Source organism: Anomaloglossus baeobatrachus, chromosome 2 (genome assembly GCF_048569485.1).
Source record: "Anomaloglossus baeobatrachus isolate aAnoBae1 chromosome 2, aAnoBae1.hap1, whole genome shotgun sequence".
In the NCBI taxonomy this organism is placed as follows: domain Eukaryota; kingdom Metazoa; phylum Chordata; class Amphibia; order Anura; family Aromobatidae; genus Anomaloglossus; species Anomaloglossus baeobatrachus.
In genome coordinates this window covers 512,857,313-512,880,875 of record NC_134354.1, presented here as the reverse complement: position 1 = coordinate 512,880,875, position 23,563 = coordinate 512,857,313, and the positions used below count along the sequence as shown (strand labels likewise).

At 44.4% G+C, this 23,563-nt stretch overlaps 1 protein-coding gene across 3 annotated transcripts in view; it reads left to right on the top strand.

Moving 5' to 3' along the window:
• OFD1 (OFD1 centriole and centriolar satellite protein) overlaps nucleotides 1–23,563 on the top strand; it is a 152,021-nt gene that overhangs the window by 115,156 nt on the left and 13,302 nt on the right. For all 3 annotated transcript variants that reach the window (XM_075336560.1, XM_075336559.1, XM_075336561.1), the window contains one exon: nucleotides 18,332–18,451. In XM_075336560.1, the coding sequence (XP_075192675.1) occupies nucleotides 18,332–18,451 (120 nt within the window). The remainder of the gene's footprint in view (nucleotides 1–18,331; nucleotides 18,452–23,563) is intronic.

Genomic DNA, 23,563 nt, shown 5'->3' with positions numbered 1-23,563 from the left:
ATCTCCCTCAAACCTCCGCAAGTGTGTCTGGAGAAGAATTCCACAAACCCCAGATTTTGTTAAATTTTCCCAGGCACCCCCTATTATAATATACCACCCGCTCATAGACTATGGTTGCATTGACTAATTTAACCCAGGACCGCACAGTTGGATTTGAATCTCCCATCCACCTCAGAGCTATTAATTTCCTAGCCAGAAACAATGCCTCTCTGAGGAATATTGTCATGTAATGATCCCAGGACTCTTCCTCCACCCCAAACAGGCATATCAAAGGGTCACATAAAACAGGAATCGACACAATCGATGTCAGCAGAGATGTCACTCCCCGCCAGTACGAAGATATATTAGGACAGCTCCAGATCATATGTATGAAATTTGCCCCTGAGAGATGACACCTCGGGCACTCCGATGTACGAGAACGGCCCATACTAAATAATCGAGTTGGAGTAAGGTATGCCTTGTGGACAATGTAGCATTGAATCAACTTATTATTAACTGATGGGGATACCGCAGTCGGAGATTCCAATATCTCTTCCCATTCCTCTCCCTGTAGAGAGGGAATTAGAGATTTCCATCTATCCTGGGCTGGCAAGGGGTCCGACTCCACCCCCACCGACAACAGGTAAGTATATATAGCTGAGATGAGGCCTCGAGGTCCTTGTGATTTTAGAATACCTATCATAGGAAGTGATGATATCAATTTCCTCACTCCAATTTTCTGTATGTGGGATTGAATCGCTGTGCGAATCTGCAGGTATCTAAAAAACTGTGATCTTGGAACATTATATTCAATCTGGACTTGTTCAAAGGACTTGAAGGTTTTGGTTCCCGGGACAAAAAGATCACCTAATGCACTGACGCTGTGAGTGGCCCAGAATTGCGCCGAGGGATGATCTCTCAGAGTATGGAAGTGGCTATTCCCCCATAATGGGAGTTCCGCCACCACCCCTTCGAAATGTACCACCCTTTTGGCTTGTCGCCAGACTAATCTTGCCAACCTGAGGAGGGGTAATTGCCGTGGTGTTCTCAGTCCATCTGATTCCAGAAAACCCACTAAACAATCAGTCCCAGCTGCGTGTGCCAAGTGACTCTCAGAGTTTGGCAGCTGACATCCAGGCATCCAAGTCTCTAGTGCCCTAAGCTGTCCCGCAAGGTAGTAGAGGAAGAACTCCGGCAGAGCCATCCCTCCCAGTCTTTTGGATCTCTGTAAAATTGATAACCGAAGTTTGGGTCTGGATTTCCCCCATATGAAAGAAGTAGTAAGCGAGTTCAACATTGAGAAGAAGGATTTGGGTACTGATACTGCACTATGTTGTAGTGTATAACTAAGTTTTGGAAGTAATATCATTTTGATTAAATTTATTCTGCCAACCACTGACAGGGGTAGCTTGCTCCACAAGTTATATTTAAGCTTAACGTGCTCCAGAAGTGGTGTTATACTCGTCTGCAGGTCTAGTGTATGGTCTTTCTGTATGTGTATTCCCAGGTATTTAAAGCTAGTTACCACTTGCAAAGGTGACCTACCCTCCATTGAAATTCCATTGAAATGCCGTTCATTAATGGCATCAAAGCAGACTTATCCCAGTTGATGTGTAGTCCCGAAAACTCCCCAAATTTGTCTATAGTGTCTATAACCACCGGTAGAGTCTCTTGCACTCGATCTAAGAAGACAACCATGTCATCCGCATACAATCCTATTTGATCTGTGCGGTCGGCTATAGTGATTCCAGTGATCTGTGGATGAGAGCGGATTCTAATTGCCAAAGCTTCAATAACTAGTGCAAACAATGCTGGAGACAGAGGGCATTCCTGTCTCGTGCCCCGGTTCAATGAGAAGGGTGTAGACATAGCACCATTGACTAGTATCCTGGCTGTCGGGGACCTATACATATGAATCCAATTACTGAATTTAGGCCCAAAGGCGAATCTCTGGAGGCAGGCAAATAAAAATGGCCATTCTACCGAGTCAAATGCCTTGGCCGCGTCCAGCGAGGCCAAGGCCCACTCGTTCTCCTGGACCAGTGTGCTATATTGCACTATGGACTGGACCCGTCTTATATTTATAGAGGTGTTTTTCCCAGGCATAAATCCGGTTTGATCTCGGTGAACTATACTCAATATGACTGAATTAAGCCTGGACGCCAGTATTTTGGTAAAGATCTTGTAATCCACATTAACTAGGGATATAGGACGGTATGAACTGCAGTCTACTGGGTCTTTACCCTCCTTCCTCAGCACGACTATATGTGCTTCGTATAAGGAGGCAGGTAGAGTCGCTGGCTGAAAAATGTGAGAAAACCTCTAAAAGAATCGGGGCCAATACGTCACAATATTTACTATAGAATTCTATGGGAAGGCCATCTGGACCCGGGGATTTCCCCCTAGCCATATCCGAGATGGCAGTAATCACTTCATCCAGTGTGATGTTCGCCTCCAGAGACTCCCGTTGTGATCCACTCAAAGTGGGAAACTCCAAATCCGACAAATATGTCACGCAACTTTGAACTCCATGAGGATTTCTAGAAGGCATCCATTAACTTTGATCTTAGCGGTAGGGTTATTATATAGAAGTCTTACCCAGGAAATAAAATCCCTCCCCAGTCCAAATCTGTCAAGTACTGCCCAGAGAAACTCCCACTCAATAGAGTCGAAAGCCTTAGCGGCGTCTAGGGAGCAAATTACTCTATCCCCTGAGTTATCAACTGGCAATTGTAGGTTGAGGTGTAACCGTCGTATATTCTCTGCCGTTGATCTGGAAGGTATGAAACCCGACTGGTCTGAATGGATTAGTGAAAGTATAACCTTATTAAGTCTGGAAGCTAGTACTTTAGCTATTATTTTGATATCTGTAGATAACAGAGAGATAGGTCTATAAGAGTCAGGGATGAGGGGGTGCTTTCCAGGTTTAGGTATGACAACTATCACTGCTTCTCGCATCGATTGGGGCAAGGAGCCATTTTTGGCTGCTTGCTGGAAGGTCGACAGCAGCTGGGGGATGTCTCCAAACTTTTTGTAAATCTCTGTGGGGATCCCATCTGAACCCGGTGACTTACTGTATTATTGGGCATGAAGGATACTGATAAATGCAACTCTTCCAGTGTGAGTGGACTGTTTAGGTATACCCGGTCCTCATCTGAAAGTGAGGGCAAGGGGATGTCTTTCAGGTAAGAAGCTATCTGTTCCCTATCATATTGCAATTTAGTACTGTAAAGTTGTTCGTAGAATTCAGAGAAGGTAGCCAAACTTTGGTTAGGTTGATTGACTATGGTCCCGGTTTTGTCCCTTAGCGCCCCCACAAATGTGTTCCCCCCTTTGTGCTTTAGCAATCACCGCTAATAAATGACCCGCTTTTTCGCCCTCTTCAAAGAGTCTCTGTTGTGAAAAAGGTCTTTTGTTATTGGCCCGTTCCTTAATGTGAGAATCATATGCTTCTTGTGCCTCCCTCCATTCTAGTAAGTACCGTGTATCTCCTGACAGTATGTACTTCTGTTCTGTCGTCTGGACCCGTTCTTTAAGAAAAATTTCAAATTGTGCCGACTTAATTTTAGATCTACTGACCCCCTGTATCAGTGACCCCCTCAGTCAGGCCTTCATGGCATCCCAAACAGTGTTAAGCGACATCTCCCCAGTACAGTTGTCCTGAAAATAGTATTCAAGGGCTAGTTCAACCGGGCCCACATTTATAATCTGTAGCCAAAAAGGATTAAAGGACCACAAGCTACGGGTACGATCAAGCCCGGGTAAAATATTAAGTCGTGTTAACAGTGGGGAATAGTCTGATAAACTTCTAGGAAGGTATTCCGTATTTTCCACCATTGGTAGTATACCCTCCGAGCCCAAGATCAGGTCTATTCTGGACAGAGTGTTGTGTGTTTTGGAATAGCACGAGAATCGCTTGATTCCAGGGTTTCTGATTCGCCACAGATCTGAAAGTGCCAGTTCAGCCACCGTGTCCCCATGTTTGGAGTTAGGATAGTGTTCTAAGTGAGTATCCGCATTGTGTTTGTCCCAATATGGGTGAATGATGTTGTTGAAATCACCCGTGCACACCACCTGTACATTGGGGATCTTGATAATCATTTCCGCAATTTTGTTCATAACAGTATTATTATATGGAGGCGGTATATAAACTGTTATCAGAAGGAGCTCCTTGTTAAATATTTGACAGTGCACACAAATTAATCTACCTTCCTGATCTACTGTGGATGAAATGATCTCAAATGGGATTGCTCTGTGGACTAAGATACTGACACCTCTGGAATGAGCTGTGTAGGTTGAGTGGAAACAATGGCCCACCCATGAGCGATTCATGTGTGCTATTTTGTCGCCCTCCAAATGTGTCTCCTGTAGGCAGATGATTGCTGGAAAGTGGCAGTTGACCTTTTCCATTACTGCTACCCTTTTTGTGGGATCACCCCAAGCCACGGACATTCCAAGAAAGAATGTTAATCCTACCCGCCATCCTGGTGGTATGCATATGTAGTGCAGGCAACCACACCCGGCAAAGAGTTCCAACCCTCCTCCACCTTCCTGAACCACATGAGAACCATTAGCAGACATAAATATAAAAGCATCATTAGAGCTGCAGAAACATCCCCACCCCCTCCACCCACATGTAACAGTTGTCTCACAACATAAACGTTGAAACTGAGGCACCAGTCCATCCTGAAGCCGAAACAAGAGAGACAATAAAATTCCTACTTCCCAAAATGGTTTAAGGCAAGAGAAAAAAAGCCTGAGAACAATGAAAAATGCAGGGAAGTGAGAAAAACAAAAACCGTCTCTGGAAGTGAAAAAGGGAAAGAAAAAGGAAACCCAAACGCCTCTCCCAGGGAGTTCTGCTGGAACCAATCAATGGGTATCATAATAATTTTATCCACTGGGCCAATCCTATGTAATTGCAGCAGACAGTTGAGTATTCATCACCCATAAAGTCCTTAAAGGGTTACATATCAACGTTGTGGACTTTGCCTGAGCCGTTCCTTATTCATGTCGAGCCATCTGAGAGCATCTTTAGGATTTTCAAAAAAGAATGTCTCTTGAAGTGCAGCTACCCTGAGCTTTGCTGGATGTGGCCTTAAGGCTACAGCCAGACGACCGTTTTTTTCTCCTCTGAGAGCATTGGAAAACGTTTGCTAATCAGACTCTGATCAGAGCGTGGTCAGTGTGATCCAATTTCCTCAGATATGGAGAAGATAGAAAAAAAAAACCAAATGTTTCTATCTTCTCCATTCTGCCAGTCTGTAAAAATCGGGCCACACTCGGATGTTATCCGAGCGCAGTCCAGTTTTTTCCTTGGACCCATTGATTGGCTTATATGGCAGAGTTAAATTTGATATACAGAGACAACTCGGAGCTGGCATTTTTTTTTCATAGGACAGACTTGGTCTGAGGAATAAATCGGACTTGTGCACGGCCCTGTATAATAACATTGGTCCAAGTGTGATCCGCTATTTGGTCAGATCGCACTCAGACCAAAAAATACGATGGTGTGAGCGTGACCTAAGGCTTAGTGATCATCTATCATGCATGTGATCATCCATGGGTCTTTATCAAGTGGAAGAAAAATGAATTACTATTTAACAGATCTGTTTTTCATAGACTTCAACGTTAAAAAAAAAGACCAAACAGACCTAAAATTCTTCTCCAAAGCTCTAGCCAATAGACTCGCTCCTTCCCTGCCAGGGATAATTCATATAGATCGAGTGGGGTTCGTACAGGGTCAGGAGGCACGAGATAGCACCAACAAACTGTTGCTCCTGATGGCCCGGGCGAGGGCTTGTTCTTTTCCCATGTGTCTACTCTCAGTGGACGCGGAGAAGGCCTTCGACCGGATCAGCTGGAGTCTCATGATGGCCGCCTTAAGACAGGTGGGTTTGGGTAATAAATTTCTAGACAGAATTGCGTCCCCTCATAAGGGACCCTCTGCAAGAGTTAGGACAGATGGGTTTTTGTCTTCCTCATTCCTTGTCCACAATGGAACACGTCAGGGATGCACACTGTCCCCTCTGTTATATGTTATCGAAATGGAGCATCTTGCGGTTGCCATAAGAAACAACGCTAGTATCCATGGGGTGGAAGCCTGGGGAGGGAATCATAAGTTATCTTTATTCGCGGACGACCTCCTCATGTTTATTTCCCAGCCACATATATCTTTTCCGTCTTTGCTCAAAGAGTTCGAGGAGTTTATTTACTTAAGTAATTTCAAAGTGAACTTTTCTAAATCCGAGGCCATGAATGTGACGTTATCTGCTGAAGAATTAGCCCTCTACAACCCAAAACTGTCCCTTTAAGTGGCAACCGTTCGCACTAAAATATCTAGGGGTAGCAGTTCCACATGACCTAACAAAAATTTGACAACATAATTTCCTGCCCTTGTTAGAGAGGACAATTAGGGACTTAAAGAGGGACTTAAAGAAGTACGACAAAAAGAAGCTTTCATGATTTGGGCATATCAACGCAATCAAAATGGATGTTCTACCTAGGTTTTTGTTTTTGTTCCAGACGGTAACTATTCAGTTGCTGGGGAGCTACTTTTCCAGAATTCGGACAGCTTTCTCAAGGTTCGTTTGGGGGAATCGGAGACCTAGGATTGGAGTAAAACCTCTCAATAGACATAAAAATAGCGGAGGGGCGGGCACTGGCACTTTCATAGGGATTCGAAACAATGGGTTGCGGTAGAACAGGATGGATTGGAGATTCCTTTACATTTCCTCTCATGGATAGGAAAAGAGAGTAGGTTACGGATAGGGAAGGGAATGGAGTTTATATGGACAGCACTGAGGATGTGGGACGGTGAGGTTAAGAGGGGCCCTCTCTCTTGGGGTATGGGCCCGCTTACCCCTCTCTTTTGTAACCATGACTTTCCCCTGGTCTTTAGTCCAAAAAATTCATGGGGTTTGTCTGGGCGGAGAAACCTCGCTTTTTCCATGTGCTCCAAGGAAACACCTTGCCCTCATGTAGATCCATAGTGGAAGCAGGGAGAAAAGCTTCCTGGATGGAATATATGCAGCTGAAATCGTTTTTGTCAAATCAAGATAGGGAGAGGAAGATGAAGGCCCCCCACCCCATTTAAGAAATTATTCTTGCTCGGTTCATCACCCGGACATATCATCGCGCTTATTTATAAGTTGTTAAACCAGAGAGATATGTCGGACAGACCTCAATTTGTCTATAGGTGGGGGGAGGAACTTGAAGTTGACATTTCGGAAGATGAGTGGATTAGAGCGTTTTTGTGGACTCACAAACTATCTGTGGCTTGTGCCGCACAAGAGAAAAACTACAAAATTCTCACAAGATAGTATCATTGCCCGACCGTGCTACATGCTATCTTTCCCTCAGTGTCTGACATGTTGTGGAGATGTGGTACAGAAAAGGGATCGATGTTACACACATAGTGAAGCTGCGCTAAATTACAACCATTTTGGGACTCAGTGTACTGTTTGTATAAAAAAATAAGTGGGGGTGAGGTGGAGAGATGTTCCCAGGTGGCCCTCCTCTCCATCCTCCCAGGATCATTTAAGTCGCAAAAGAGTGACTTGCTGCAATTTTGTTTGGCGGCAGCCCATATAATTATTCCCAGATATTGGAAACAGACAAGATGCCCCACGTTGACTGACTGGGTGGAGGAGATGGCAAGCCTCCAGAGAATGGAGGAGCTTACAGCTGAAAAGGGCTCACTGAAAAATATATCAAAGTGTGGAGTCCATGGATTATGTTCACGGAGTCTCCAGAGTTCAAAGAGAGTCTTGCGGGTTCTTTGCGATAAGGAACGATGATATGCCTTTCCCCCGCCCACCCCTCTCCCCCATCTTTTCTCTGCTTTGCTTTTCTCTTCCTTTTAGATTTCCTCTTTCCTTATCTTTTTTCTTGTTTGCACTTTTCTAGTCTTCCTCTTTCTTATTAGTTCATCTCTCAATACGAGAGGTGATTGACATAAAATAGAGGTGTTTTTGTTAGTCACCAGGAAGATAAACTAAGATGGAACGTTGATTCATAATATACCTTTTTTCATAAAGTGTTAGGGGTACTTTACATGCTGCGACATCGCTAGTGATTGCTAGCAACGTCGAGCACGATAGCTCCTGCCCTGGTCGCTCGTGCGACATTTGGTGCTCGGTGCCGTAGCGAACATTATCGCTACGGCAGCGTCACACGCACATACCTGGTCAGCAACGTTGCTGTGACCGCCGAACAATTCCTCCCTCAAGGGGGAGGTGCGTTCGGCGTCATTGCGGCGTCACTAAACGGCCAGCCAATAGAAGCGGAGGGGCAGAGATGAGCGGGACATAACATCCCACCCACCTCCTACCTTCCTCATTGCTGGTGGATGCAGGTAAGGAGATGTTCGTCGCTCCCGCGGTGTCACACATAGCGATGTGTACTGCCGCAGGAACGACGAACAACATCGTACCAGTGGCTGCAGCGATATTAAGGAAATGAACGACGTGTCAACGATCACCGTTTTGGAACGATTTTGCGATCGTTGATCGTCGCTCATTAGTGTTACACGCTGCGATGTCGCTACCGGCGTCGGATGTGCGTCACTAACGATGTGACCCCTACGATATATTGTTAGCGATGTCACAGCATGTAAAGTACCCTTTAGTGTAATGAAAGTTTATGGAGTTCCCATGAAACTGGCTTTGGGATGTCATTTATGTCAATCTGCAATTGAGAGTTTATTGTATATTTTAATTAATCATTTTATATGATCGAGATGTATCTTGGCTTAACCAACTTTAACCCCTTCACGACCGCGGGCAGTAAAGTTCCGTCCTATTTTTACGTGACTTAACGACCAGGGACATAACTTTACTGCCTAAAGTTCATTTGATTGCCGTCGCCATTGAAATGGCTTTCAAATGATGTCCCCTGCTGTTTCTTACAGCAGGGGATCTTTGCTTGACCCCAGGGGGGGTGGCATCGCCACCCCCCATCGACGATCGTTGTGATTGGCTGTTCAAATCTGAACCGCCAACCACATCGTTCGCACTGGTTTCGGCTAAAACAATGCCTGAACCAGTGAGATCCTGCTATCTGCTGCAGCTGGGGGGCGCCATGTTTGATCTCCTGCTATTATGAGGTGCTTAAAAACAAAAAAACAAAATAAAAACAAAAAAACAAAAAAGTGAGCCGAAGTATGAGATGGTATACATGGAACTTGTGAGACCATGTTCACACTGGCCATGAGACAAAGAGAAACCAAGGAAAAAATTGTGAAAACATACCCTGCTGTAACTTAATAAAAGCATAGTGCATATAAACATAGGGTACTTAGTAAACACTGTTTTTGATCAAAAAAAGCATAAAGCTATCCCACCAAACGTCAAGGTGTACCCAGTTGGGATAGTACCTACACTCTCTAATATTAACACCTTACCATGGGTCTAAAATAGGCCTCAATGTGGCTAAGGGCTGAGAGCGACCGGGTCCCAACAGGACACACACAGTCAGGGGGATTCACAGAATGAAATGTCCAGCTCACTGAGAAGGGGGCCACTCCCTGTTTGTACTGAATACAAAAAAACTACATAAAAACAAAAAAGTGAGCCGGAGTATGAGATGGTATACATGGAACTTGTGAGACCATGTACAAACAGGGAGTGGCCCCCTTCTCAGTGAGCTGGACATTTCATTCTGTGAATCCCCCTGACTGTGTGTGTCCTGTTGGGACCCGGTCGCTCTCAGCCCTTAGCCACATTGAGGCCTATTTTAGACCCATGGTAAGGTTTTAATATTAGAGAGTGTAGGTACTATCCCAACTGGGTACACCTTGACGTTTGGTGGGATAGCTTTATGCTTTTTTTGATCAAAAACAGTGTTTACTAAGTACCCTATGTTTATATGCACTATGCTTTTATTTAGTTACAGCAGGGTATGTTTTCACAATTTTTTCCTTGGTTTCTCTTTGTCTCATGGCCAGTGTGAACATGGTCTCACAAGTTCCATGTATACCATCTCATACTCCGGCTCACTTGTTTGTTTTTATGTAGTTTTTTTGTATTCAGTATAAACAGGGAGTGGCCCCCTTCTCAGTGAGCTGGACATTTCATTCTGTGAATCCCCCTGACTGTGTGTGTCCTGTTGGGACCCGGTCGCTCTCAGCCCTTAGCCACATTGAGGCCTATTTTAGACCCATGGTAAGGTGTTAATATTAGAGAGTGTAGGTACTATCCCAACTGGGTACACCTTGACGTTTGGTGGGATAGCTTTATGCTTTTTTTGATCAAAAACAGTGTTTACTAAGTACCCTATGTTTATATGCACTATGCTTTTATTAAGTTACAGCAGGGTATGTTTTCACAATTTTTTCCTTGGTTTCTCTTTGTCTCATGGCCAGTGTGAACATGGTCTCACAAGTTCCATGTATACCATCTCATACTTCGGCTCACTTTTTTGTTTTTTTGTTTTTATTTTGTTTTTTTGTTTTTAAGCACCTCATAATAGCAGGAGATCAAACATGGCGCCCCCCAGCCCCTGCAGCACTGATTGCGCGTCATAGCACGATCGCTCCAATCAGCGTGCAGTGGGGCTGTCTGATCTGGAGGTAACTGCCCTCCCCAGGCTTGTGTTGGTCTAGGAAGCCCTCCCCCAACATGTCTGCAGCATGCACCGGCTGGTACTTGTAATACCATGCCGCCGCTGCTTTCAGGTTGCCGCTCCTGGTCCCACTGTAAGTATTACATGCTCCCCTTGTAGCCCCTGCGCACTCCCACGATGGCTCCTGCCCATGCTGATCTGCCCTCCTCCGCGATCTCTATTCTGCTCTTATGCTTCTGCCTCTTCTTCTCCGGTCTCCCCCTCCCCCCTCTCCATCTGCTCTCCCTCTCCGATGTCCCCTACCTGCCTTCACCGGGTCGTCCGAGGTCTTCACTCGCCCGATTACATCTTCCACCCTCGCTGGGTCCTTCCTGGGTCTTCTGATGAGCTGTCCGACTTCCTGCTTCTGTAAGAAGCTGTCCACTTTCTGCTTTCTATTCCTCCTGCAGTTCCTCTGGTCAGTGATCCTCCTGCAAATCTTCTGGGTACTGTGAGTATAATGTTTGCGTTTTTTTTTGTATCCCCTGTCCGTTTTTACACCTCATCCATCCATGCATTCCGCTGAGCGCTGATCAGTGATGCAGATAACGTATCTGCATCCGTCGTCAATTTTCGGCAGGACTTTTTTTTTTGTCCGTATCTTGTGTCGTTTTTTTGCACCTCATCCGTGTGTGCGTCCTGCAACGGCCGAGGGCTGATCAGGGATGCACATAACGGATCGGCGTCCTTTCTCAATTTTCGGCATGACTTTTTTTTTTTCCGTATCCTCAACGCTTTTTGTTTCTCATCCAACCATGCGTCCTGCAGCAGCCGATCAGTGATGCACATCACTGCACGGCGTCTGCGTTCCAAGCCCTGCTGTGCGCCCAAACAATTGATTTCCACCACATATGATGTATCTGCGTACTCAGGAAAAATTGCACAATAAATTTTATGGTAAGAAAAAAAAAATAATAATTTTCACGGCTCAACGTTATCAACTTCTGTGGAGCCCTTGGGGGTACAAGGGGCTCACCAAACATCTAGATAAATTCCTTGAGGGGTCTAGTTTCAAAATGGGGTCATTTGTGGGGGAGCTCCACTGTTTAGGTACCATAGGGGGTCTCCAAACGTGACATGGCTTCCGCTAATGGTTCCAGCCAATTTTGCTGTGAAATGGCGCTCCTTCTCTTCTGAGCCCCACCGTGCACCCAAACAATTACTTTCCACCACATATGAGGTATCTGCGTACTCAGAAAAAATTGCACAATACGTTTTATGGTGCATTTTTTCCTGATACCCTTGTGAAAAAAAAAGTTAACTGGTTCAAGTAACAGTTTTGTGGTAAAAAAAACTAAATGTATTCATGGCTCAACATTATCAACTTCTGTGGAGCCCCTTGGGGCTCACTAAACATCTAGATAAATTCCTTGAGGGGTCTAGCTTCCAAAATGGGGTCATTCCGGTCAGCCGGAAGGAAGACTTCTGAAAGCCAGGGAAGGAGTCTTGCGAGGATAATTTGCATATTCCCAGTGCCTTCTGGGATAAGTGAAGAGTCACCGCGAGCTCAAGGAGAACCGGGTTTTGGCCGTTACAGCCGGAAGGAAGACTTCTGAATTTTAGCCTGTCTTCTTCATTATGAGCGTGAGTGAGCAAAGTGTGAGCAAAAGTAAGTGTGAGTAGAATTGTTTGTATTTAGTTGTTTAATTACTTAACATTTGTTTAGTGCTATCCCCATTAGAAAATGTGCTCCACTATTGCTAATGCGATCCAGTGTACATCTTGTCTCATGTATGCAGTCCTTGAAAAGCCGTTCGAGGGTGCATACTGTTGTTCGAGATGTGCGCAAGTTGCACATTTGGAAGCCCAGATACTGGATCTAAATGAGCAGCTGGCAACTCTGAGATGCGTTAGCAATATGGAAAGGAGTTTGCTGCTCACTGAGCAGCAGCTTGCTGGGTCAGATGTGGGGGAGGATCGTAGTAGGGAGCGGCAGGACGGTGAGGTAGGTAGCTGGGTGACAGTTAGAAAGGGGGGTAAAGGGAAAAGTGCTAGGAAGGCTAGTCCTGAACTGACACACCCAAATAGGTTTGCAAACTTGGCAGATGAGGGGGATGTCATTACAGGGGTAGCATTGCTGCAGCAAGGCATGACCTCTGAATGCCAGAGGAGTGTCTGCTCCAGTAAGAGGGGGAATAGGAGTGCAGGGCAGGCAAGACAGGTACTGGTAGTGGGGGACTCAATTATTAGGGGGACAGATAGGGCAATCTGTCACAAAGACAGGGATCGCCGAACAGTGTGTTGTCTTCCTGGCGCTCGAGCTCGGCACATCGCTGATCGGGTTGACAGATTACTGGGAGGGGCTGGGGACGACCCAGCGGTCATTGTACACATTGGCAGAAATGACAAAGTTAGAGGTAGGTGGAAGGTCCTTAAAGATGATTTCAGGGAATTAGGTTGTAAGCTTAAAGCATGGACCTCCAAGGTGGTATTTTCGGAAATACTACCTGTGCCATGAGCCACACTAGAGAGGCAAAGGGAGATCAGGGAGGTTAACAGGTGGCTCAGGAATTGGTGTAGGAAAGAGGGTTTTGGGTTCCTGGAGAATTGGGCCGACTTTTCAGTTGGCTACAGATTCTATGCTAGGGATGGGCTGCATCTTAATGGGGAGGGTGCAGCTCTGCTGGGGCAGAAAATGGCTAGAAGGTTGGAGGAGTGTTTAAACTAGGAATGGGGGGCGAGGGTATTCACTTTATAGAAGGGGAATGTAGTGCAGATAGTGACCAGGGCACAAGTAATGAAATTGGGGGTGGTACGGGGAGAAGGGTTAGGACAGTTAATACAGTAAGGAGGAATAGAGGTACAGAGTCATACGTAACGTGCATGTACACTAATGCCCGAAGCCTCACAAATAAGGTGGAGGAATTAGAATTAATATTGTTGGAAGAAAATTATGATATAGTGGGGATATCAGAGACATGGCTGGATGAGAGCTTTGACTGGGCTGTTAATTTACAGGGTTATAGCCTATTCAAGAATGACCGTACAAATAAGCGAGGGGGAGGTGTGTGTCTATATGTAAAATCATCCTTAAAACCCATCCTGCGTGACAAAATATGTGAGGGTACTGAGAATGTAGAGTCCCTATGGGTGGAGATAAGGGGGGGGAGAATGAATAATAAAATACTGATAGGGGTGTGTTATAAGATGCCGAATATTATGGAAGAGGTTGAGAATCTCCTCATAAAGCAAATTGATAAAGCAGCGAGTCTCGGAGAGGTAATTATTATGGGGGACTTTAACTATCCTGATATAAATTGGGGAACAGAAACTTGCAGTTCCAGCAAAGGAAATAGATTTTTGATAACAATGAAAGATAATTACCTTTCACAAATGGTACAGGACCCCACAAGAGGGGGAGCACTACTAGACCTTGTACTAACCAATAGGCCAGACCGCATATCAAATATACAAGTTGGGGGTTACTTGGGGAATAGTGATCACAAAATAATAAGTTTTCATGTATTCTTTAGTAAGATGTATAGTAGAGGGGCTACAAGGACACTAAACTTCAGGAAAGCAAATTTTAAACGGTTGAGAGATGATCTTAGTGCAATAAACTGGGATGATGTACTAAGTAATAAAAGTACACAAAGCAAATGGGAGACTTTTATGAGCATCCTGAATAGGGCTTGTGCAGAAAATATCCCTATGGGAACAAACATGCTAGAAATAGGAAGAAACCCCTATGGCTAAATAGAGCTGTAAGGGAAGCAATAAAAGAAAAACAGAAAGCTTAAAAGAATTAAAGAGGGTAGGTAGTGATGAGGCATTATATAATTATAGAAAATTAAATAAAATATGTAAAAAGCAAATTAAGTTAGCTAAGTTTGAGACAGAGACTCATTGCAAGAGAAAGTAAAAATAATCCTAAAATATTCTTTAACTACATAAACAGTAAAAAACTGAAAAGCGATAGTGTTGGCCCCCTTAAAAATAGTCTTGGTGAAATGGTGGAAGGGGATGAGGGTAAAGCCAACCTGCTGAATGAATTTTTTTCTACGGTTTTTATACAAGAAAATGCCATGGCAGATGACATGACCAGTGATGCCATAAATTCACCCTTGAATATTACCTGCTTAACCCAGCAGGAAGTACGCCGCCGCCTCGAAATCACTAAGGTTGACAAATCTCCGGGCCCGGATGGCATACACCCCAGAGTACTACAGGAATTGAGTTCTGTGATAGACCATTATTTTTAATCTTCACAGATTCCTTAATAACAGGGTCAGTACCGCAGGACTGGCGCATAGCAAATGTGGTGCCAATATTCAAAAAGGGGACAAAAACTGAGCCGGGAAATTATAGGCCGGTAAGTTTAACCCCTACGGTTGGTAAAATCCTTGAGGGGTTCTTGAGAGATGCTATACTGGAGTATCTCAAGAAAAATAACCTTATGACAGAGTATCAACATGGGTTTATGAGGGATGGATCCTGTCAAACTAATTTGATCAGCTTCTATGAAGAGGTAAGTTCAAGCCTGGACCAGGGAAATGCAGTGGATGTTGTGTATATGGACTTTTCAAAAGCTTTTGATACGGTGCCACGGTGTTTCCCGCTGTGCCGCATGAAGTTTCAGTGTGTGAAGACTTTGCAGCGACTTTGTTAGCAACTTCCTTTTCAAAAGGCTGCTTATCAACGTCCCCAACAACCAGCTAGGTCGCTCTGCAGGTCCGGATCGCTGTTGAGTTGTTGGCCAGGTTTGCCTGTTTGACAGCTCACCAGAGACTTAGCAGAGACTTAGGGAGGTCGCTGTTACGTCACAAAACTGGTGACGTTACAGCGACGTCCTTTGCGATGTTGCAGTGTGTAAACCCAGCTTTAGAGTCTCCCTTCAACCTTAAAAACTATGATACTATGATTGTAGGGGAGCTCCATTGTTTAGGCACTTCAGGGGGTTTCCAAATGCAACATCATGTCAGCTAATGATCCAACCAATTTTGCTGTCAAATGGTGCTCCTTCCCTTCTGAGCCACGCTATGAGCCCTAACAATTACTTTCCACCACATATGAGGTATCTGCGTATTCAGGAGAAATTGCACAATACGTTTTATGGTGCATTTTATCCTGATACCCTTGTGAAAGAAAAAGCTACCTGGTTCAAGTAACAGTTTTGTGGTAATAAAAACATATATATATATTTTTACGGCTCAACGTTATCAACTTTTGTGAAGCCCCCGGGGGTTCAAAAGGCTCACCATACATCTAGATACATTTATTGAGGGGTCTAGTTTCCAAAATGGGGTAACTTGATGGGGAGCTCCATTGTTTAGGCACCTCAAGGGGTCTCCAAACCCGACATGGCGTCCACTAATGAATCCAGCTAATTTTGCGCTCAAAAATTCGAATGGCGCTCCTTCCATTCAGAGTCCAGCTGTGCACCCAAGCAATTGATTTTTACCACATTTGGGGTATCGTCGTACTCCGGAAAAAATGCACTATAAATTTTATGGTGCATTTTTTCCTGATATCCTAAAGCTACCTAGTTGAAGCAACAGTTTTGTGGTAAAAAAAAATGTTTTCTTTTCACGACTCAACGTTATAAACTTCTGTGAAGCCCCCAGGGGTTCAGAATGCACACCAAACATCTAGAAAAATGATTTTAGGGCTCTAGTTTCCAAAATGTGGTTACTTGTGGGGGAGCTCCATTGTTTAGGCACCTCAGGGGGTCTTCAAACCCAACATGGCGTCCGCTAATGAGTGCAGCTAATTTTGCGTTCAAAAATTCAAATGGCGCTCCTTCCCTTCCGAGCTCTGCTGTGCGCCCAAACAATTGATTTTTACCACATATGGGGTATCAGCGTACTCAGGAGAAATTGCACAATAAATTGTGTGGTGCACTTTCTCTTTTCTCCCTTGTGAAAATGTAAAGTTTTATGGCTAAAATAAAATTTGTGTGTTTAAAATCTAAAATTTTCATTTTTTCCTTCCACATTGCTTTGGTTCCTGTGAAACACCTGAAGGGTAATAAACTTCTTGGATGTGGTTTTGAGCAGAGTGAGGGGTGCAGTTTTTATAATGGGGTCACTTGTGGGTATTTTCTGTCACCTAGGCCTCTCAAAGTCACTCCAAATGTGATGTGGTCCCTAAAAAAATTATTTTGTAAATTTTGTTGGAAAAATGAGAAATTGCTGATGAACTTTGACCCCTTCTAACTTCCTAACGAAAAAAAAAATAGTTTCAGAAATTGCGCTGATGTAAAGGAGACAAATGGGAAATTGTATTTAGTAACTATTTTGTGTGACATATCTTTCGGATTTATGCTCATAAATATTCAAAGTTTGAAAATTGCGAAATTTTCGCAAAATTTCAGAAATTTTCACAAATAAACGCAAAAAATATCGGCCTAAATTTAGCACTATCATGAAGTACAATATGTCATGAAAAAACAGTGTCAGAATCGCCAGGATCCGTTGAAGCGTTCCAGAGTTTATAACCTGTCAAAGTGACACTGGTCAGAATTGCAAAAAAATGGCCGGGTCATTAGGGTGTTTTAGTGGCCAGGGGTGAAGGGGTTAATAAAACAGATTTGAAAAAAAAAAGACCAAACAGATCAAGTTGCAGTCTTCGTTTTAAGGCCTCATTCACATATCTGTATTTGGTCAGTAGTTTTCATCAGTTTGCCAAAACAAAGAGTGGATCTTAGGCTATGTGCCCACGGGACTCTGTACCCGCAAATTGTGCTGCGGAAAACCTGCAGATTTATTTGGATTTTTTAGATAAATCGGCAGGTTTTAGCAAGTACAGACACTCCCCATGTTATCCTATGGGACTTGGGGAGCGTCTGTGTCCATGCTGCAGATATGTGCAGCTGCAGAATATGCTGCGGATATCCCGCAGTCGCACATAACTGCATGTCAATTATTCCTGCGGAAATCCTGCTCCTTCACTATGGAGATAGAGGCCGGGACTTCCGCAGGTAAGTCGCACGAATGTCCGCAGGTTTACCGCAGATATTTCCCTGGAATCCCGTAGCAATGGATAGCTGTGGATTCCGGGGAGCAGCTGCGGGAAACCTGCGGATATATCCGCGGGTACATAGTGCCGTCGGCACATAGCCTTACAGAGAAAAACTATTATTGAAAAAAAAGATTGACACCTGTTCTGTGCTTTGGAAACAAATACTGATGAAACACTGATCAAATATACTGATATCCTTGGATTAGTTCACATGTCCAGTAATCATCCGTCTGAAACAGATCCCGCAGCAATCAGTTATCCTAGCAGGCTAAAAGTATTATGCAGACACAACTTTTTATGCCCAACTAAAAGAACAGATTGCAACTTTTTTTTTTTAAACATTGGAGTGTATGGAAAATATATCCGTTCATTAGCCATCCGTTTTTGTTCCATTTACAACAGATCCGTTCTTTGTTTACCTGATGTGTTTCAAATGGATGATTACTGGACCTGTGAACTTAGCCTAAAAATGATGTTATTTACTCCGGCACAACTGCAAAGTGATATGCCCATCTTCACTCGTAAAGTATAAAACAACCCAATGGACTTATCCCTGTTGGCTTTGTTCACATCCTATCCTTTTAGTTTTTTCTTTCTCCGCTCCTCCCTGGTGCTGCGGCGGCCGCAGTGCTAATTAAGAGGTTAAGAGAAAACTTCTTTTCTGCTTCTATAGAATTGAGCCTAATGGTACGTAGTGTGTGAACGCAGTGATTCCCAGACAGTTCTGCCAGGCCCAGCGCTACAAGATAATAGGATCATTGTTAAACTTCCCCCCTCCTCTTCCCCGCAGGCCAGGAGGACATACCAGAGCAGCTTGAAAGTGACTTGTCTGGTCCATCTGGAGGCTGTGCCCATGACATTGGTGTCACTGCAGATGTACCAGTGGCGGCTCATCCAGTGCTTGACTCCTGTAAGTGAAGTGCTCTTCCCACTTGTACAATCCATCGTTTCTACTATTGGCTTTTATGTAGAATAATTGTTTTTCTTTTTCATTCTTTAACCATTGTGCTGCGTCTCTATTGTGTTCATGTATTTCTATCATAATAAGGTCTTCACACATAATTATAAAAAATCAATACCATGCAAACGTTTGAAGAATAAAAGCTGCAAAGTAAGAATTTTTTAAAAAATAAAACCCCAATTCCAAAAACTTGAGACACTTTAAAATGTAAAGAAAATATGAATGCAATGATTTGGGTCTCACTTATTCTCAGATTTTATTCACAAGCATAGATCACTAGGTGAAAGCTGGATACTTCCCATTTCATTTGAGAAATTAACTCAATTAGAAAGTAGCTATAAGGCTAAGTTCACATTTCCGCTAAAATGTATCAGTCACAATCCGCTGCTCTTGTAAACAACGGAATCCGTTTAGCGGATTCCGTTGCTCCCATAGACTTGTATGAGCAGCGGATTGTGATTGATGATGCTGCGTTGCACCCTCCGCCCGACTGATCAGTCGTGGAACGACTGACCGCCGGGCGGGAGGAACGCAGCATGTAACATTTTTTGAGCAGCGCGATCCGTCGGATTTCGCTGCGCATGCTCTCTAGCTCCCTGCACACTTCACCAGCTTTGGTTGGTTACCCGATATTTACCCTGGTTACGGTGCAAGGAGCTAGCGCTAAGCGGTGTAGGCCCGTAACCAAGGTAAATATCGGGTAACCAAGGTAAACATCGGGTGCTTTGCTACCCGATATTTAGTCTGGTTACGTGTGCAGGGAGGCCGACACTTCCCCGCTCGGCCCCCTCCCGCACTCCGCACATGTGTGTACACACACACACACACACACACACACACACACACACGTCCCCAGCCATGTAGACAAGCACTGCCACTGACACCCTCGTCTGGCCCCGCCCCCCGCTCGGCTCCGCCCCCTCCCGCATTCAGCATGTGTATACACACACACACACACACACACACTCACCTGTCCTGCAGTCCCTGCGGCACTGACGTCCTTAGTGCCACGGCCCCGCTCGGCTCCCCCTCCCCCCCGAACTCCGCCCCCTTGCACACAACGGAATTCTGTTCTTTGTCATCCGTTGTACAGCGTTGAACAGCGCATCAGTCACATGCGTCAAGCGACGCATGTGACTGATACAAAACAACGGAAATGTGAACTTAGCCTAAGAGGTTCTGAAATTATTGGATTCTTGTTTTCTTTACATTTTACCCAGCGTCCCAATTTTTATGGAATTGGGGTTGGAGAAGTGTTAATGGTTTATTTTTGTTATCAAAATGCAAAGTGAATGAACAAAGAGAAATCTAAATCAAATCAATATTTGGTGCAAAAATTTGTTGCCTTTTAAAGTGCACCACTCATCAGGATTTTCGTATATAACCTAATGCAAGTGCTATACTGGCACTATCAGGCTGAGTCTATACAAACCTGCAGTGGTCAGCTCGGATGTTTAGGTTTTGAAATCCAAGAAATAAAAGTTTATAAAATCACCAGCTTCTTGAGTGACAGCAGCTGAGGATCAGATCATATCTGGGGGTGTTCATAGTTATCCCCTCCCTCTGTTAGAATTAGCATAAATATTATACAAATGATTCACTTTGTCTCTTGCAGGACCTGTGTGAGGTCATACCCATGTGACCTGGTATCCAGCTTTGTTGACTGAGGCCTCGCCCCCTTCTGGTCACATGGGTATGACCTCACACAGGTCCTGCAAGAGACAAAGTGAATCATTTGTATACTTATCCCCTCCCCCTGTTAGAATTGAATAACTATGAATATATGATTGCTCCTTTGCTGCTGTCACTCAACAAGCAGAAAATTTTATAAACTTTACTTTTTTGGATTTCAAAACCTAAACATCCGAGCTGACCACTACAGGTATGTATAGAATCAGTCTGATAGTGCCAGTATAGCACTGGCTTTGAGTTATATACGAAAATCCTGGTGATTGGTTCCCTTTAAAACAGCATCAATACTCCTAGGTACACTTCCAGACAGTTTTGAGGGACTCGTCAGGGAGGTTGTTCCAAACATCTTGGGTAACTAACCACAAATCTTCAGTCTCTGCATATAATCCCAGACAGACTTAATGATGTTGAGATTTGGGCTCTCTGGGGACCATATCATCACCCCTTCCAGGATTCCTTGTTCTTCTTTACGTTGGACATAGTTCTTAATGACTTTATCTGTATGTTTGGGTCTTCAGTTCCAAATTTATCCTGCAGCAGGACAATCACACACCTCTCTAATGGTATTGCATGATGAATAAGTATCTGCCTGTATTTTCCAGCACTGAAAATACCAATAAAGAGAACCAACCAGCAACATTTTCAAAGTAAAGCCAGTAATATACTGGTGCTAGGATGCTGAATGTAAGCATACATTTTGTTCAGAGATTGGATGTTTTATTTCAGAATTATGTGCAAGTAAAGTTCTAGCAATGCACTTCTATTTGAAGGACAGGTGCAACTGGAAGGGAATATGTGGGTTGAGTCTAGCTATCTATTCCCACCCGTCTGTCTGTCTGTGCCGGAATTAACATCTATGACGGCAACAGGAAAAAACGCCAGGCAGGCAGACAGAGGCGGCAATAGATAGCAAGACCCGACCCACATATTCCCTTCCTGTTGCACCTGTCAATCAGTGCATTGCTGGAACTTTACTTATACATATTTCCGAAATAAAACATCCAATCTCTGAACAAAAGGTACGCTTACATTCAGCATCCTAGTGCCACACTGGCTTTATTTTACATATGAAAATCCTACTGGTTGGTTCTCTTTAATCCAGGAAAAATCCCTAACTCTGCTTGCTGAAATATCGCCCCAAATTTGCAAGGAACCTCCACCAGACATTATTTTTGCCTGCAGGTTATTGTACTGCTTGTGACGCCATGGACTCTGTCAGTGCCTAGCATGGGTTAAATATCTTAAAATTCGCTATGTGTGACATCGCAGGAACGACGAACATCTCCTTACCTGCGTTCACCGGCAATGAGGAAGGAAAGAGGTGGGCGGCATGCTCCGGCTGATCATCTCCGCCCCTCCTCTGCTATTGCCTGGCCGCTTAGTGACTCCGCAGTGATGTCGCTATGACGCCAAACGCACCTCCCCCTTAAAGGAGGGATTGTTCGGCGGTCAAAGCGACATCGCTGACCAGGTATGTGCGTGTGATGCTGCCGTAGCGATAATGTTTGCTATGGCAGCGATCACCAAATGTCGCACGAACGACGGGGGCGGGTGCTATCACGCACGACATCGCTAGCGATGTCGCAGCATGTAAAGCACCCTTTAGACCATGGCCAGGAAGTGAATGGAGCGACTGGTCACAAATGCGTCCTGCTGCACCATTCTAAGTCTACGGAACTGAAGACATCCAGCGCAATGCTGCATTCTGCTTTATTAGTCACCCAGACTTCGAGTGGAGGGACAGGGTGCATAAATGCTCAGCACTCAATTCAGCTACTCCTGGCCTTAAAGGGGTTCTGTCAGCAGATTTTTGATATGTAATCGGTAGATTGTATGCTGCAAGAGTTAACACAGAGAATTCAGGGGTGCCTGTCCTGTCAAAGTCCAATCTGTTGTTTATTTGGTATGTTTAAGTCTTGATGCTTATCTTTGCTCTGACTACAATGTCACACTCACAGCAATCCTGCAGGCCCCTCCTCTGACACCGAACTGTTAAGCTGGGGTCACACATAACGACAACGACGTCGCTGCAACGTCACCATATTCTGTGACGTAGCAGCGACCATAGATGATCGTTAGTAAGCTGTCAAACATGTTATAAAAAGCAGCGACGGAGCAGCGATCATAGCGACGTCGACGGTCGTTGTGTGGTTTCAGACGTAGCGTAGCGTCCCTGCTGCGGTGTCAAACAAAAGGATTATCAGCTTATCAGCATGGTGCAGCGGGATAGCAGCGTTCAAAAAATGACCTGGAGCATTCAGGAGCGAGCAGCGATTTCGCAGCAGGGGTCTGATCGTTGTTATGTGTCACACATAGCGACGTCGCTGTTGAGGTCGCTGCAACGTCACAGAATATGGTGACGTTGCAGCGACGTCGTTGTCGTTATGTGTGACACCAGCTTTAGTGTGCAATCTCTATTGAGAGCCTGATGTGGCAGGTCCGCTCTCTCAGCTCTGCTACATGACTAAGAATAAAAAATGTTACTGTCGTCAGAATAGCTGCACTGAGTAATCTAAGTGATACATTGTTTGATTTGGGTTCTCTGTCTCTACATTGTGCTGCTCTCAGATGAGGTGGCAAAAACCTGCTCACATTTCCTTTAAGTAAAGAATAGGGGATATCCATAATTATCAAAAAAAAATCTGGAACTGTCAAAAAAAAGCCAAGTACAGCTTTCAGGCTTTTCCAACAGTCCAATAGACAATCATTGTAGCGGAGGCTGAGCATGTGCATATTCGCTCCTTCAAAGCCTGGGCTCTACAGAACCAGGTTCCCAAGTCCTAGAGTCCCATTCTGAGAATCAAAGTCAAACCTCCAGTGATCAGTAAGTTATTCCCTATTACATGGATAAGGAATATTGTATTATTTTTGCAATAACCTTCTAATGCTGAACACCTCTTGAGGAGTAAGAATGCTGCAAAGGGCTTTTGATATGCATTCATTGTAACAATCAGATGGGGAAAGGGGAGGATTATTATTCATATTCATCTGACCCCAAGACAGAAACATTTCTATTGATTCAAAAATTCTGTTTGATTTTCCATGTGCCATTTCTGCTTGCAGAGATCTCAGCCGCCGCCGCAGGAGTGGTGTTGGGCAGTATCATTACTTAGCGCTACCTGCAGCTCTGAGAGAAGATAGCTGGGAGGCGGATTGACAATGTATAGCCGTATGTGAGCCACAGTGCCCAGGAAGCAGATTGTAATACAGTGGAACATCGAGTAACCCAGTTAGCGAGTATTTCGCTATACGAGCAAAGCTTGCTGTAAATTTGTAACTCAGTTTAAGAGCAAGATTTGCCGTACGAGCAAAATACTCACCGCATACACTTCCGGTTCCGTACATCCACCGCACTCTAACCCACTCTTG